The sequence below is a fragment of the Oncorhynchus keta genome, chromosome 2, assembly GCF_023373465.1.
Source record: "Oncorhynchus keta strain PuntledgeMale-10-30-2019 chromosome 2, Oket_V2, whole genome shotgun sequence".
Taxonomy (NCBI): Eukaryota; Metazoa; Chordata; class Actinopteri; order Salmoniformes; family Salmonidae; genus Oncorhynchus; species Oncorhynchus keta.
This window is the reverse complement of record NC_068422.1, coordinates 60898659-60913827: the sequence shown is the minus strand read 5'-3', so window position 1 is coordinate 60913827 and position 15169 is coordinate 60898659. Positions and strand designations below refer to the sequence as shown.

Genomic DNA, 15169 nt, shown 5'->3' with positions numbered 1-15169 from the left:
AACCACATAGATGTGTCTTACAGTGATGTTTCCAAGGTATCCAATCACCTAAATGCCTGACAAATCACCATGTCATTGAAAAACAGTTAACATTATCACTATTCAACTGAAACATGCTCTAAATCAGGCTGCTGCAGCTATGCATTCATAATTCAAGGGTTTATCATCATTCTCTACCTCATTGTTTTTGGTGGAACATGTACTGTAACATATATCACCTGTAGCAGCACAGAAAAACAACCTGACGGAGAGAGATACACTGGAAGTTGATTAATTAACATTACAGAGAAGAGCTGCTCCAGCCGTTTCATCATCATCTCAGGTTTGTGGCATGATTAGAATATGATATATTTCTCTTTCCTGTAGCGCCATCTGTTGGAAGATGCATGTCTTCAGTCTCGAAAGGATATGTTATATTTTGTCCTCTAGATGTCAGTCGTGCTATGCAACACAAAGCCGATACTGAAGGAGAAACTTCATTGATACATGGGCAAATCTAATGTCACCGTGGCCAAACTGTAGCGAAACAGCCATGCTTCCGCATTTTGTAAATGTTTTACCTACTTGACAAAATTTTGACAAACCTGTCAGAACAATATCAATGGTGTACCGTCTTTCACTTCCACTCGTCATACTTCCTTGTTCCTATGTTATTTCTAAATCCGATAAGAAGCGTGTAGCCTAACTGAACAGTATTTTTTCAACAAAAAAAAACATGAAGGATGGTATCGGTGACCAAACGCCTGTAGCGCGTAAAGAGGCTTTCGACAATTACCTAAATTACTATGAACAGATATGGAGTAAAGGTAACCTGAAACTATGCCAAGAGAAACAGGTTACCGTGGGAGCTAGACGATTTTTGCTGTTAGAGACAGACCCCGGAGAAAGATTTTCTAATTTGGACTTTTACCTTACTGCGTTCGAATGCGTAAAATCCGGCTTTAAAGATTGTCGGGCATTCTTCAGTGCGCTCATCAAAGCCACAGAGGTGTTGGAGATGTTCTGTGTAAATCTGTTTCTTTACCCATGGAAGAAGGAGATCAAGATACTCAAGGTAAAAAATATAATTGGCATGGTATTCATAGTTCGACAATTAGGCCGAGCCTGCTTTTATCTTGCGCAATGCACCCAATCAAATGGGTTTAGATTTAGGCTAGGATAGCCTAATACAGATGTACAAATTATTATCATCATAGTAAGAAATAGAGGGATAATATATGACTATGGTTTCACATTGAAACGCCATCTCTAATCACAAGCCACATATTCAAAAGGTGCAGCTGTCACATATCAGGAAGTGAAAGTAAACTGTACAGGCTAAATTATTTTGCTGGGCTTGTGAAATGTCAAAAAGTGAAGCATGATTTGAAACTGGAGAGGATTAAAGCACATATTTTCTCTATGCTGTAGTGATCATTTTCTTACGTTTCATTGAGTTGTTGTTGTGATAATTAAAGACTCTTATCTCCCACTCAGACTTTCACTGGCCACTTTGTCTACTGCATCCAGCCGGTCCTGACAAAGAGTACCACGAAAAGTATCCTTGAAACAATAGGGTATCATCTGGAGACTGACACAGAGTACCGACTCGCAGACAATGCAGACCCTGAAACAGCCATGAAAATGGGTTTTGAGCTTTTCCTGGCGCGAACAGAGTGTGAGTACCTGTTGGAGCTCATGGGTCAGCGGTCACAGCCTGAGTGTCTGGAGATTCTACAGAGGAGAGCTGCACCACTACATAACACCCAGGCTGCCGAGGAGACAGCAAAGGACTCGGAAACAGAGCCCTCACAAATGCAAAAACAAGAGGAGAATGAAGATAAGGGTCTATCTAATGGTTGTTCCCTGGTAGACCCAGGACCGGTGGAGACAGATGAGGGAGACTTAACCGAGGAGAACCGTGTCACTGCTAGCACACCAGGCAGGCAACAGGATGGACAGATAACCCTCAACCTGGAGGTTCAGTCCATTGAGACGACACACTCTCCAGGAATCAGACCACCCAGGGCATTCTTGAATGATGACCGGTCTATCCTGGAGATGCAGCAGAATTACCCAGACCTTGCCATAAGGCAGAAGCCAATATTCAGTAAGCCACTGGGTGGACCTCCTGTAGTGCGGAGGAGACTTATCAAAGAGAACACACCTGAGGAAGGTAGCAGTCCAGCCAATTTAGCTGGCAGTGATGTAAGTGGTCTCCAGTTAATCTCCTTACACGCCACAGCAGCACCAAAACCCCATCTCACAGAAGCAGTCCCAAAACTCCAGCCTCCAGAAGATAAGGCCTACGAGACTACTGCCACGATCCATGGACCAACTCCTCCACAGGTAGAAGTGACCAGAGAGGGTCAGGAGGCAGATGATGCAGACGAGCTGAGCAAGCTGGCTGAGAGTATTGGCCAATTGCATGTCCATGAGCACAAGGTGGAGAACCTGAAATACCCTGTAGAAGAGACAGCACTGCCTCATGCCAGTTGCCATGATGGGTCCCCTCACCAGGATTCTGCAGGGTACCAGAGCCTGCCTCTAATGTGCCATTCCTCTCTGGTGCCGGTCTGTAACATCCCAGTCTGTAGCAGCTGTGAAGTAGCAGACAGTCCCCACAAACACGTTCCTGGTAGGGACACCATCAAAGAGCCACCTCACACCATCTATGTCCCAACCAGCCACCTGGACCCCCCAGTGCTAGACCCTACTGCTGCTGACCGCCAGCCCTCCGCAGGCCCTCAGCACCAGGACATGGAGGGCCCCATCATTCAGCCCTCAGAGGACGAGCTGCTTCAGACATATGTCATGGTGGACGGGCCTTAGAGGAAGTAAGGTCATGATTGAATGCTGGTGCTCCTGGACCGTCAGAACACACAGAGAGAAATTGATTGACATGCCTGTTCAGGTCTATAACATCACTTGCCACTAAGTTGTTTTGGTCTGGGGCGATTCAATCAGTGGAGGCTGCTGATGGGAGAATGGCTCATAATAATGGCTGGAACAGAGCAAATGAAATAGCATCAAACCATGTTTGATGTATTTGATGCCATTCCACCCCTTTCTGCCTCAGCCATTACCACGAGCAGGTCCTTCCCAATTAAGTTGCAACCAACCTCCTGTGGATTCAATGTACGAAGGTGATGAAAATAATTACTTAATTTAATTGATTTCCTCGTCAGTATTTTCTGGTCTTTGCTTTGTACTCTGTATTAAAAGTCTCCTAAGAAAATGTAAATTATGCTTGACCTAATTTACAAGGTGGAGGTAATGTTTCCACTGTGTCCTCTTAGTGACAGTGCCTTAGTGAAATTAATTCTATGCCAATCCTGCACTTACTTTCCTTGCTCATTGTCATTGGGACTACTGAATGCTTTGTAATGTTTATGGAAATATAAGTCCAATTCTATTCCGAATGTTTTTTTTTTAAACTAAAATAAATTTGGAAAACTTTCGTGTTCTTCAGAAGTTCAAATGGATCATACAAAATAGACAGTTACACTAACTTTAAAATCGGCAATAGAGCATACATTAACATATGTTACTAAACGAAATCCCCTTTTAGGTATTTATTGAAACGATCTCAGCAAAAGAGTACAATCTTTAGCACAATAACTGCTGGTCCTGTTCACAACTAAGTGCAATTCCAGCCTGACAACATGTTCCTCTATATATTAGCAGTAAATAAAATAAGAGCAAAACACATCTCGGCACATGTTGGAAAGCGACTTGTAGCAGTAAATATACAGTATGTTAGTCAGCAGCCCCCTAAAATATATGCTTTGTATTACAGAGGTGATACCGCTATGTCCCAGCAGCTGTAAAATGGAGGTATTATTTTAGGGCTGACACCACGTGACCAACGTTAAGAAACCAACAGTGTACCATGTTCCCGTAGAGAGACAATCCATCATGGTCAGTGAAACAAACAAAAACGAGCAAGTGCTTATGTAACATATGTTGGAATGCGACTTGTAGCAGTAAATATACAGTATGGAATACTTGCGGTCTGAAAATGTACCGGTCAGAGAGTTGTTCTAAGACAGTGTGTAAGATAACAAACTCCACAAGCTCATTCTGGTGTTCTCTCTTGGACTATAATTACCTGCTTACAGACAACAAACATATTTACTGCCATTGTTGGTGCAGCATATATACAGTGCCTTCGGAAAGTATTCAGACCCCTTGACTTTACAGTATTCAGACCCCTTGACGTTACAGCCTTTTGCTAAAATGTATTAAATAAATTACAATCCTCAGGAATTCCACACACAATACCCCATAATAAAGCAAAAAAACTGGTTAAGAAATGTTTGCAAATTTATAAAAAATAAAAAACAGAAATACCTTATTTACATAAGTATTCAGACACTTTGCTATGAGACTCGAAATTGAGCTTGCATCCGTTTCCATTGATCATACTTGAGATGTTTCTATAACTTGGAGTCCAACTGTGGTAATTTCAATTGATTGGACATGATTTGGAAAGGCCCACACCTGTCTATATAGTGGCTTGCGAAAGTATTCACCCCCCTTGGCATTTTTCCTATTTTGTTGCCTTACAACCTGGAATTAAAATATATTTTTAGGGGGTTTGTATCATTTGATTTACACAACATGCCTACTACTTTGAAGATGCAAAATATTTTGTATTGTGAAATAACAAATAACACAAAAAAAAATGAAAACTTGAGCGTGCATAACTATTCAATATGACCAGTGCAATAAATCTGCTGGAGCGTGTGCTACGGGTGCGTGTTGCTATGGTGACCAGTGAGCTGATATAAGGCCCCCTTAACCTTGTAAAGACTTACAGATGACCTGGAGCCATTGGGTTTGGCGACGGATATATAGTGAGGGCCAGCCAACGAGAGCATAGAGGTCGCAGTGGTGGGTAGTATATGGGCCTTTGGTGACAAAACGGATGGCACTGTGATAAGACTACATCCAGTTTGCTGAGTAGAGTGTTGGAGGCCATCTTGTAAATGACATTGTGAGTGAAAGAGGCTTTGTTGCGAAATTTTGTAGTTGTCCACATATTCTAGGTCAGAACCGTCCAGAGTAGTGATGCTAGTCAGGTGGGAGGGTGCGGGCAGCAATCGGTTGAAGAGCATGCACTTCATTTTACTAGCATTTAAAAGCAGTTGGAGGCCACGGAAGGAGTGTTGTATGGCTTTGAAGGTTTGTTAGCAGTGTCCAAAGATCCAGATGTATACAGAATGGTGTCGTCTGCATAGAGGTGGATCAGAAAATCACCAGCAGCAAGAGCGACATCATTGATATATATATACACAGAGAAAAGAGTCATCCAGAGAACTGAGCCCTGTGGCACCCCGATAGAGCTGCCAGAGGTCCGGACAACAGGCCCTCCGATTTGACACACTGAGCTCTGTCTGAGAAGTAGTTGGTGAACCAGTTGCTGCATGGGGTGCTGAGGTGTTGGCCGGGGTAGGGGTAGCCAGGTGGAAAGCATGGCCAGTCGTGGAAAAATGCTTATTGAAATGATCGATTATCGTAGATTTATGGGTGGTGACAGTGCTTCCTATCCTCAGTGCAGTGGGCAGCTGGGAAGAGGTGCTCTTATTCTCATTGTGCCACATGCTTGGTGGTGCCCCTTGCTGAGTGGTGTTTATATATATATATATATATATATATATACACACACACACACACACACACACACACACATACCTACATACATACAGAGACCATGTGACACTTAAATACAGTCCACCTGTGTGCAATCTAATTATGTGACTTCTGAAGGTAATTGATTGCATCAGATCTTATTTAGGGGCTTCATAGCAAAAAGGTGAATAATGTTTTGAAACAAGTCATTTTTTTCATTTCACCAATTTGGACTATTTTACATGAAATCCAAATAAAAATTAATTCAAATTACATGTTGTAATGCAACAAAATTGTAAAAACGCCAGGGGGGGTTGAATACTTTTGCAAGGCACTGTAAGGTCCCATAGTTGACAGTTGGAATTGTCCGTAGAGCTCAGAGACAGGATTGTGTCGAGACACAGAACTGGGGAAGGGTACCAAAACATTTCTGCAGCATTGAAGGTCCCCAAGAACACAGTGGCCTACATCATTCTTAATTGGAAGAAGTTTGGAACCACAAAGACTCTTCCTAGAGCTGGCCGCCCGACTAAACTGAGCAATCGGGGGAGAAGGGTCTTGGTCTGGGTAGTGACCAAGAACCCGATCGTTGCTCTGACAGAGCTCTAGAGTCCTTCTGTGGAGATGATTGTCCTTCTGGAAGGCTCTGCCATCTCTGCAGCGCTCCACAAATCAGGCCTTTATGGTAGAGTGACAAGACAGAACCCACTCCTCAGTAAAAAGCACATGACAGCCCACTTGGAGTTTGCCAAAAAGCACCTAAAGACTCTCAGACCATGATAAACAAGATTATCTGGTCTGATGAAACCAATATTGAACTTTTTGGCCTGAATGCCAAGTGTCACGTCTGGAGGAAACCTGGCACCATCCCTACGGTGAAGCATGGTGGTGGCAGTATTATGCTGTGGGGATGTTTCTTTAGCATCAGGGATTGGGAGACTAGTCAGGATCGAGGGAAAGATGAATGGAGCAAAGTACAGAGAGAGATCCTTGATTAAAACCTGCTACAGAGTGCTCAGGAACTCAGACCGGAGTGAAGTTTCACCTTCCAACAGGACAACGGCCCTAAGCACACAGCCAAGACAACGCAGGAGTGGCTTCGTGGACAAGTCTCTGAATGTCCTTTAGTGGCCCAGCCAGAGCCCAGATTTGAACCCGATCAAACGTATCTGGAGACCTGACAACAGCTGTGCAGCAACACTCCCCATCCAACATGACAGAGCTTGAGAGGATCTGCAGAGAAGAATGGGAGGAACTCCCCAAATACAGGTGTGGCAAGCTTGTAGCGTCATACCCAAGAGGACTCAAGGCTGTAATCGCTGCCAACGGTGCTTCAACAAAGTTGAATTAGCAAACATTACTAAAAACCTGTTTTTGCTTTGTCATTATGGGGCATTGTGAGTCGATTGATGAGGGGGGAAAAAATTAGGCTGTAACCTAACAAAATGTCAAAAAAGTCTAGGGGTCTGAATAATTTTCGAAGGCACTGTACTTCAGTCACACATTGCTCCCTGATAAAATCTTCTCTCTGTTCTCCTCATACTGGAGGATCATCTTCTGCAGGTCATCGTCTGCCGAAATTACCTGAAAACATACAAATACACTGAGTATACCAAACATTATGAACACTTTCCTAAAAATTGAGTTGCACCCCTCCCCCATTGCTCTCAGAACCGACTCAATTCGTCGGAGCATGGAGTCTTCAAAGTGTCGAAGGCATTACACATGGATGCCTGCCCATGTTGACTCCAATGCTTCCCACAATAGTGTCAAGTTGGCTGGATGTCCTTTGGGTGGTGGACCATTCTTGATACACACGGGAAACTGTTGAGCGTGATGAAAAAAAAACGGCATCGTTGCAGTTCTTGACACAAACCGGTGCACCTGGCACCTACTCCCATACCCCGTTCAAAGGCACTTCAATGTTTTGTCCTGCCCATTCACCCTCTGAATGGCACACACACACACACACAATCCCTCTCTCAATTCTCAAGGCTTAAAACTCCTTCGTTAACCTTTCTCCTCCCCTTCATATACACTGATTGAAGTGGATTTACCAAGTGATAGCAATAAGAGATCATAACTTTCATCCGGTTTTGTATACTCAGTGTATATATATATATTATTAAAATGTTGTGAAACTGCCTTCACAGATTATAGTAACGTGACACAAAAACAGAGCTGTGTTTAACAATCACTTCCCTGCATGCCTGCCTTTCTATTAAACAATGGACTATTTCCCAACAATGAAAAACAAGGACTCCTTGACATAGATGACCAACACTCTGGCGCTTATCACAGGAGACACCAGAACGTATAAAAAAATGTTCCTCATTAATTGACCATTGTCCTCCGAAACGCACGCCTGAAAAAGATTGATCACTCACAAGGACTGGAGCAGGAACATTGAAGGACGTCTTCTTTATCAGCCAGTCTTCATACAGCTGATGGATTGCCTCTAAATATTCCTTTAAAAATAAAATAAAAGCGAGAAAGATAGTAGGATGAGAGAGTAGGGCAAGAGACGAGTCTTAAAACCCCTCTGAAGTTAGACCAAGAACAGCACTGAGAGTTTGTCATTCTTCTACCCTCACCAAAGGAATGATCTTCTCCTCCTCCCTGCATCTCTCTTTTAGCCTCTCATGGCAGGTCTGTGGAGACGACTGGAGGTAAACTGGAACAGAGGAGGAACTAAATTAACAAGATTCTACCAAGGACCCCAACATCATCAGAATAAAGTAGAAAGCTTGTGTTTCTGCACAGCTTACCGATAAGATCCACAGGAACGGCAATGTTCTGAGTGATCCACTCAAACCACTCACTAAGAACAGCAAAGTCCACCTCGGGCATCTTCCCACTGCAGAGAGCAAAATATTGTGAAGTACATCAAATGAACTAGATTGGGCACAAATGAGAACCAGCTATAAGCTGGTGTGAAATATACCATGTGCATTACCTTCTGTAAAGATTTTCCACAAAGATGTACTTGGCACTGTAGATGGACCTTTCCATCATTCTCATTGGGGCTGACTGGAATCAACAAACACAAAACAGACCATGTTAATTATGCAATGTAATATCAAAGTCGAAAGAGAAATCTGTGCTATTGATAAAAAACATGCAACAGTAGTGAAACAGTAGGATATCAGTGAAACCTGTTCTGTGCAATGTTTTAGAGTGCCTACTATTGTTGAGAGGTGTTGGTCCAGCATGGTTAGCTGAATATAGGTCTGTAGAGTGATGCCCCATCGAGTCGGGTCCTGGTACATTAACCCCTGCAGGATGGGAGTAGATCTAACATCAGCATAAAATATGTAATTTTCTAAATGAACCATCTTCTATAGAATGGTCACGTACCAGGGGGTTGTGCCCTCGAACATTCCTCCATTTGGAAACTGGCTCAGTCAGCACCTGAGAATTCAAAACTAAAATTGTGATTTCATTTGACCTTTTGTTTTACACACAGTGCAGCACAAGGGACGAAAGGAAAATGAAGGAATGCAGAATGTTGAACAAGCGTGTTGCATGTTTTTTTTTTATTTTTTTTTTTTACCTCAATGTTACTGGTTTTGCTGAAATACTCCAGGCATGTTGTCTTCCCACTAGCAATATTCCCCTCTATACAGATCTAAAGAAAAATAACAAGATACATTGTGTTGACTTCTCCCTCAGGTATATAGGCTTCAAATGTCTTAGTACCAATTTCAAAGATTTTCAAGGATTTAAAATGACAGTGTACCAGTACATACCACTAACTTATTCTTCTCCCCATTCCGCACCAGCTTTCCTTGGGAGGAGTAAGACTGCATTGTGAGATAAGATGAAACCAAGAAGTCAGGTTAAGTCAGTACCTATGGTCAAGGCAAACAGAGAAGGGTGTTAATATGGGTGATGTATGCAGGGCGATAGCATTCTGCCCTGGTTTGGTTAGAGCAAATTGATGAGCAAGTAGCCTCACTGAAAGTAGTGGTAGATAATAGCAGTGCTAATGGATGAGTCTGACAGGAATGGCCATGTCTAATTAGCAATTATTTTACATTTGCATCAAGTTTATTGGTGGTAGCTGAAGTGAGCTCAAAGGACAAGTGTATTGTTTCTAAACATTTGTCACATTGTATTGTAAACTTGGCAATTCAAAATGTAACAGTATGAGCAGGCTATGTTGGTAATATGTTCTGTTGTTCTGACGCAACATTGTAACTCACATCATTTGTAACATGACATTGTAACATTAGTCTACAGGGTGTTTAATTGTATCACTCTGTACCGAAACAAAGCTTCAGACCAGCGAATAAATAAACCTTGTGCAAGGGCACCTACTTGAGACGAGCTGTGTGTTGTTGCTATGGCCTCTCGTCTGGCAGAGCTCACCGCGCGCATCACCAAATATTTTGCAGGGAATAGCCACCAATCGCGCTGACCTCACAGCAATGTGGGAATATAGTCGTGTGGCAGATCTCCACAAATTGTTAATACAAATAGATGTAAAGGAAATATCGCATAATTATCTGAATCACACACAGCGCTCGACCGTGAATTGGCACTCCAGTTCCGTGTGTCAAATAACCTCTTCCTGGTTCATGATATGGAGATGTAGTTTTTTTCTATTGGTTGAAGCGCTTTATTTGTTCTGAGACCTGCATTCCCTCCACCAACTGCCATCACTATTGAGGGCAAAGGGACTCATTTATAGGTAACACTGCTACCGTGATTTATGCCAGACTATCAGTACAGCAATGATGAGGATCATTAAAATATATAGGGCTGCTCATAATGTTTTTAAGCCTCTATGTCTGTAGGCCTACATGAGAAAGTCAATCAAATATTTTCTGATTGTAATATTCTATACAGATTGATTGACATTTTCAGATCATGGTTAGTTTGTTTAGTGGCATGCAAGCAGTATGATACGGCCTAGTATGTTTAGAAGTGATTGCAACGAACTGTAATTTCCTGCAACTGAAAGGAAATAGCTTCTTCAGGAAACACAGACTCAGAGCTGGTTCTTTTGCAACGTAACATGACAGGCGACTGTTCCAAAACAACCAGTAACATACCTTCATTTACCCATGGAGGTTGATACTGCTTTTCTCAGATCCTTGAGGGGTGTCATTAAATTAGTAGAGATGGTGAGACATTTTTTCATACTTTGTTAAACCACTGGGTTTTGGAAAGACTTATCACCCCCGATAAAGCCATATATCTGGTGTAAATTTGATAAAAACAGCAAGAATGTATTACACAGTATTGTTACAGGATATTACAATAGTTTACTCTTACAGAGAGATTATGTTGATTTACATTATTACCTAAATATGTTGTCTATGACAAAGCAGAACTAGAAGTGAATGTCAGAGCTGTAGTTCCTGTGAACTGTACAAACGTTAAACCCTGTAGTTGATGATAAACGTTAAACAAGATACTGCATGCCCTCTAGTGGACATTACATTTTAATCAATAAAAACGACCCTAATTTTCACAGCTTTTGGTGTGAAACAACCATTTCAATTTGTAGGATTAGAGACTGTCCTTAAATATCTTTGAATGGAAACTATCAATTAGCATTTCCTATAATTTCCTAATTGCCAATGCTCTCTGTTTCAGGGGACTATGTTTGTAGCATGTGTGTGTTTTGCTGTAACATCCAGGCCCAAATACATTGCAGCTACATGCATGGAGTTTGTGATCACATTCTCCCTGCTTCTGCTGTACACGCTGAAGTTGAACAAGAAGCTGACTCTGTTCTTCTGGCCTCTCGTTGTAAGGAACCTATTCAATTACAGTACAGTGTTTACTGTATGTCTTTCACATTGATTAACTGCTGTGAAAATGTCAGGCAGTCAAGCTTTCTGAGTAACTTCCATTGTCTTTTCTTCTTCAGGATTTGTTCAACTCACTGTTTGCAGCAGTCTTCATACTTATCCTGAGTCTGATAGCAGTGTCCACTTACACAGTGACAGGGACCCTGGGTGGAGGGGTGAGATAAAAACAAATGTATTCCTTGTTGACCTTCTATTTGGGGGCCTTATAGAACTGGGTTTCTGGGTGAAGCCTCATCTTACACACCATCCTGTCAATAATGAACTGCCCGGAGGAAATACAATCCTTATGAACATTTCTACTAACGTGAATATATACTGTAATCCCACATTTGGCACCCAGTACAACTAATGAATGAACTACTACAAAAAAATGTCAGCTATAATTCTATCTTGTAGCCTATATCTGATATTAACACTGAGTCTTGTATACTTTCCCTATCCAGATAGTGGGTTTCATAGCAACAGGCCTGTGGTGTGTGGATGGTTGCATGCTTTTCAAGAGGGTCACATTCAATCAACTAAGAACAGCAGCAACTGGCACTGTGAAGTGAAGACACCACAATTGTCTCTTCAGATACTCACTCTCAGAGTTCCTCTGTCCAGTGTCTGTGTTCTTTCGCCCATCTTAATTATTTTTGTGCACCGGGGCCTCCCACCCCTCTTTCTACTCTGGTTAGGGCCAGTTTGCGCTGTTCTGTGAAGGGAGTAGTACGCATCTTCAGTTTCTTGGCAATTTCTCGCATGGAATAGTAGGCTTCATTTCTCAGAACAAGAATAGACTGACGAGTTTCAGAAGAAAGTTATTTGTTTCTGGCCATTTTGAGCCTGTAATCGAACTCACAAATGCTGATGCTCCAGATACTCAACTAGTCTAAAGAAGGCCAGTTTTATTGCTTATTTAATCAGAACAACAGTTTTCAGCTGTGCTAACATACTTGCAAAAGTGTTTTCTAATGATCAATTAGCCTTTTAAAATTATAAACTAACACAACATGCCATTGGAACACAGGAGTGATGGTTGCTGATAATGGGCCCCTGTACGTCTATGTAGATATTCCATTAAAAATCAGCCGTTTCCAGCTACAATAGTCATGTACAACATTAACAATGTCCACACTGTATTTCTGATCAATTTTGTTATTTTAATGAACAAAACATGTGCTTTTCTTTCAAAAACAAGGACATTTCTATGTGACACCAAACTTCTGAAAGGTAGTGCATGTGTAGGTTTAAAGGGGCAATCAGCAGTTCAAACAATAACAAAGCTTGGCCCTGGCCCATTTTGGTAAAAACCTGAAGGATATGGGGCTGGATAAATGTAACCACTCTCAAATTCATAGACAGAGCTATGTATGCAAGGACTGACCATCAATGATATCAACATTGTAGTTTTAACCATGTTTCGAGGCTATATAGTGTTTGTTTACACTTAATATGTTTACAATTATTGGAGTAAAACAAGCTTATATTTTGTGTTCTGATGGGGTATGGCAGTAGAACTAAGCTCATGAGGCATTTATATGAGTACATATATCATTAATTTCTAAATCCAAAAATTGATATATCAACTGCAGATGGCCCATTTGTTTCTATAGCCTAATCAATGCAATAACACAAATATCATGTATAAAAAATAAATACACCTTTGAAACCTAGGCCTGTATCATGTTTTAAACAATGTCAGATTACATGTAGGCCGAGTCTATTTCTACTTTATTCTTCTTTATTTTTTATATTTTTTATTTTTTTATTCTTAAGTAATGTTTCTATTGCATTTTGAGTTGTTTATGACGTTCCCATAAAGTTGGACCACAGCCCTATAAACTTAAAACAGATTATTTATAAAACTCGAGGGATACATCACAACAATTTTAACAAATACATTACAGTATTTTAGTTTTGACGCATGCACATAGCCCAGTCAACTAACATCTCTTCTGGAATGCAGATGTTGCGCCTTTGTGAACTACGTTTTCTCACTGTCATTATTTCCGTTTCCACTTCAAGAAGCAACACTCTTTTTTCGGGGCTTTGTATTTTCCACTCTCAACTCTTCCAGCCCGCTGGATCTGTAACCATTACTCAAGTCAAACGTTATCTTTGAAATGGGGGACATCGAAGCTCCCGGTACGACTGGACCGCGCCAAAGTGTCCTTCAAACGATTCTCCCAATCGCAAAAGAATTCGCATCTTCACGGAAAGGACAACTTCTTATTGCAGAAGTGGTAACGTAGCATTTCAAATAATATTTTAGTGTCTTTATTTCCATTGTTTCTTCCGAATACTTTTCTTCAACGCTGCCAAGACAAACAGATGCGTAGAAGTTTAGTTGGCGGGGGCGGGGTGCACTCGATTTAACGGGTTTGTGCTATTCAGTGTAACGCTTTTGAACGCTCAAAAGTAGGTTTTTGTTGGGATTAATTTATCCTATCCTAAACAAGTCTTCAAACAGCTGTTTAGGTTCAACTATATGGAAAACACATCCATTGAATTCTGCCCATTTCTATTGAGGTCAATGTGTCCATCACACGGTTCTCATTTAGGCAAGGGAACGTTTTGTTTTCGTCAAAGGCGTTAAAAAAAAGTATTTATGAATTAGTTCGCCACATATTTGTTTTTTACTTTGGAAGAAGGTTTTAAGTTTACGACTGACTACCTTTTCATTCAGGTGAGAATTTTGATTTATACCAGTTAAACGAAAGACATAATGCATATGGATCATTTTGGAGACATGTAGCCTGTAAACTATCATTCATATTCATGTAGCCTAGTGTAGGCCTATTCATGTTTACACAAGCAAGCAATAGACCTTACATACAACTGTAATGTGTTCTATACTTCATGTGGTCAGTCTACTGTCGGGGGTTCTACTTTGTATTACTGGATAACTACTAATAGGTTTTGACATGATGTGCAGTAGCCTGTTGCACATGCAATTAAACCAAAATGGTAATTGTAAAAAATACATTTTAAAAGAGATAGTTTGCTAAAAATATTACAAATCGTTGCAAACAAATGAACTCCATTAATTCTTCAATGAGTATTGATTATTTCAAACCTCAGATATCAGGAAGTGAAACGAGAGTGTTTCTACTTTGACATCTTCACTGTGAAAGGGGTCATCACCAAGGATTTGAACCGATTGAACACATATGTTATTATCATGGACTCTCCCATGTATGTCATGTGAGATTCGGTTCCTGGATGTGCTGCATGAAACAATGATCAACCCTCTCAGTCTCTAACTAACTCTGCTGGAGGGCATGTAGCCCAAAAGATATACTGTATAGAATAGAGGGCTTTATTAGAGGGCTCTGGCTGACTGGCCCTATAAGGTAACGAAATCAGTCTCCAAGAACAATGCAGCCTCTTTACACACACTTAGAATATGATCCTCTCCCTTGTTAGTGCTAGAAACCACATGGGTGCTACTATGACTTAAAAACTCACAATGAAATATCCTGGTTTTTAGTAGTGGCTCAAGACAGCTGGAAAACATATATGCATAGAGTTTTTCGTGATCGTTAATAGCTGGAATGACAATAATGCTGCTTAAGTCGTTTAGTTTGTCGCTCGTAGCATCCAATTGACAAGAAATGTGTTGTGCCAGAATTCTCAGAAGCCAGTTTGCTTTACTATGCAGAAACATAGCATTGAGATGAGAAACATTAGCCATGTCGAGGTCAGACAAAATGTCTGATAAGCAGTTCTGCTGTGCGTTACGAAGATATTCA

The 15169-nt window shown here is 41.2% G+C and overlaps 4 protein-coding genes across 5 annotated transcripts in view; 3 read left to right on the top strand and 1 right to left on the bottom strand.

The window, feature by feature from the left end:
- Positions 1-511: 511 nt before the first annotated feature.
- Positions 512-3439, top strand: LOC118358261 (spermatogenesis-associated protein 2-like). The gene is made up of 2 exons (XM_035735867.2): positions 512-1054; positions 1477-3439. The coding sequence occupies exons 1-2, from the start codon at positions 716-718 to the stop codon at positions 2809-2811; spliced, it is 1674 nt and encodes a 557-aa protein (XP_035591760.1). The 5' UTR covers positions 512-715; the 3' UTR covers positions 2812-3439.
- Positions 3440-3539: 100 nt separating this feature from the next.
- LOC118358239 (thymidine kinase 2, mitochondrial) lies at positions 3540-10260 on the bottom strand. 2 transcript variants are annotated; one of them, XM_035735825.2, is made up of 10 exons: positions 9934-10260; positions 9363-9416; positions 9167-9241; positions 8971-9024; positions 8799-8888; positions 8570-8643; positions 8382-8470; positions 8208-8287; positions 8001-8081; positions 3540-7197 (listed from the first exon to the last, which is right to left on the bottom strand). In XM_035735825.2, the coding sequence occupies exons 1-10, from the start codon at positions 9991-9993 to the stop codon at positions 7111-7113; spliced, it is 744 nt and encodes a 247-aa protein (XP_035591718.1). In that variant the 5' UTR covers positions 9994-10260; the 3' UTR covers positions 3540-7110. The 2 variants fall into 2 exon arrangements, with proteins under 2 accessions (XP_035591718.1, XP_035591729.1); XM_035735836.2 differs by having other exon boundaries at positions 9363-9464; positions 9934-10259.
- A 153-nt stretch (positions 10261-10413) lies between these two features.
- LOC127912001 (chemokine-like factor) lies at positions 10414-13228 on the top strand. Its single transcript, XM_052480246.1, has 4 exons — positions 10414-10742; positions 11218-11373; positions 11495-11590; positions 11879-13228. The coding sequence occupies exons 1-4, from the start codon at positions 10683-10685 to the stop codon at positions 11984-11986; spliced, it is 420 nt and encodes a 139-aa protein (XP_052336206.1). The 5' UTR covers positions 10414-10682; the 3' UTR covers positions 11987-13228.
- Positions 13229-13401: 173 nt separating this feature from the next.
- The window catches only part of LOC118358214 (CKLF-like MARVEL transmembrane domain-containing protein 3), a 5786-nt gene continuing 4018 nt past the window's right edge, over positions 13402-15169 (top strand). Inside the window, exon 1 of the mRNA XM_035735814.2 lies at positions 13402-13660. Coding sequence (XP_035591707.1) covers positions 13541-13660 — 120 coding nt within the window. The 5' untranslated portion in view covers positions 13402-13540. The remainder of the gene's footprint in view (positions 13661-15169) is intronic.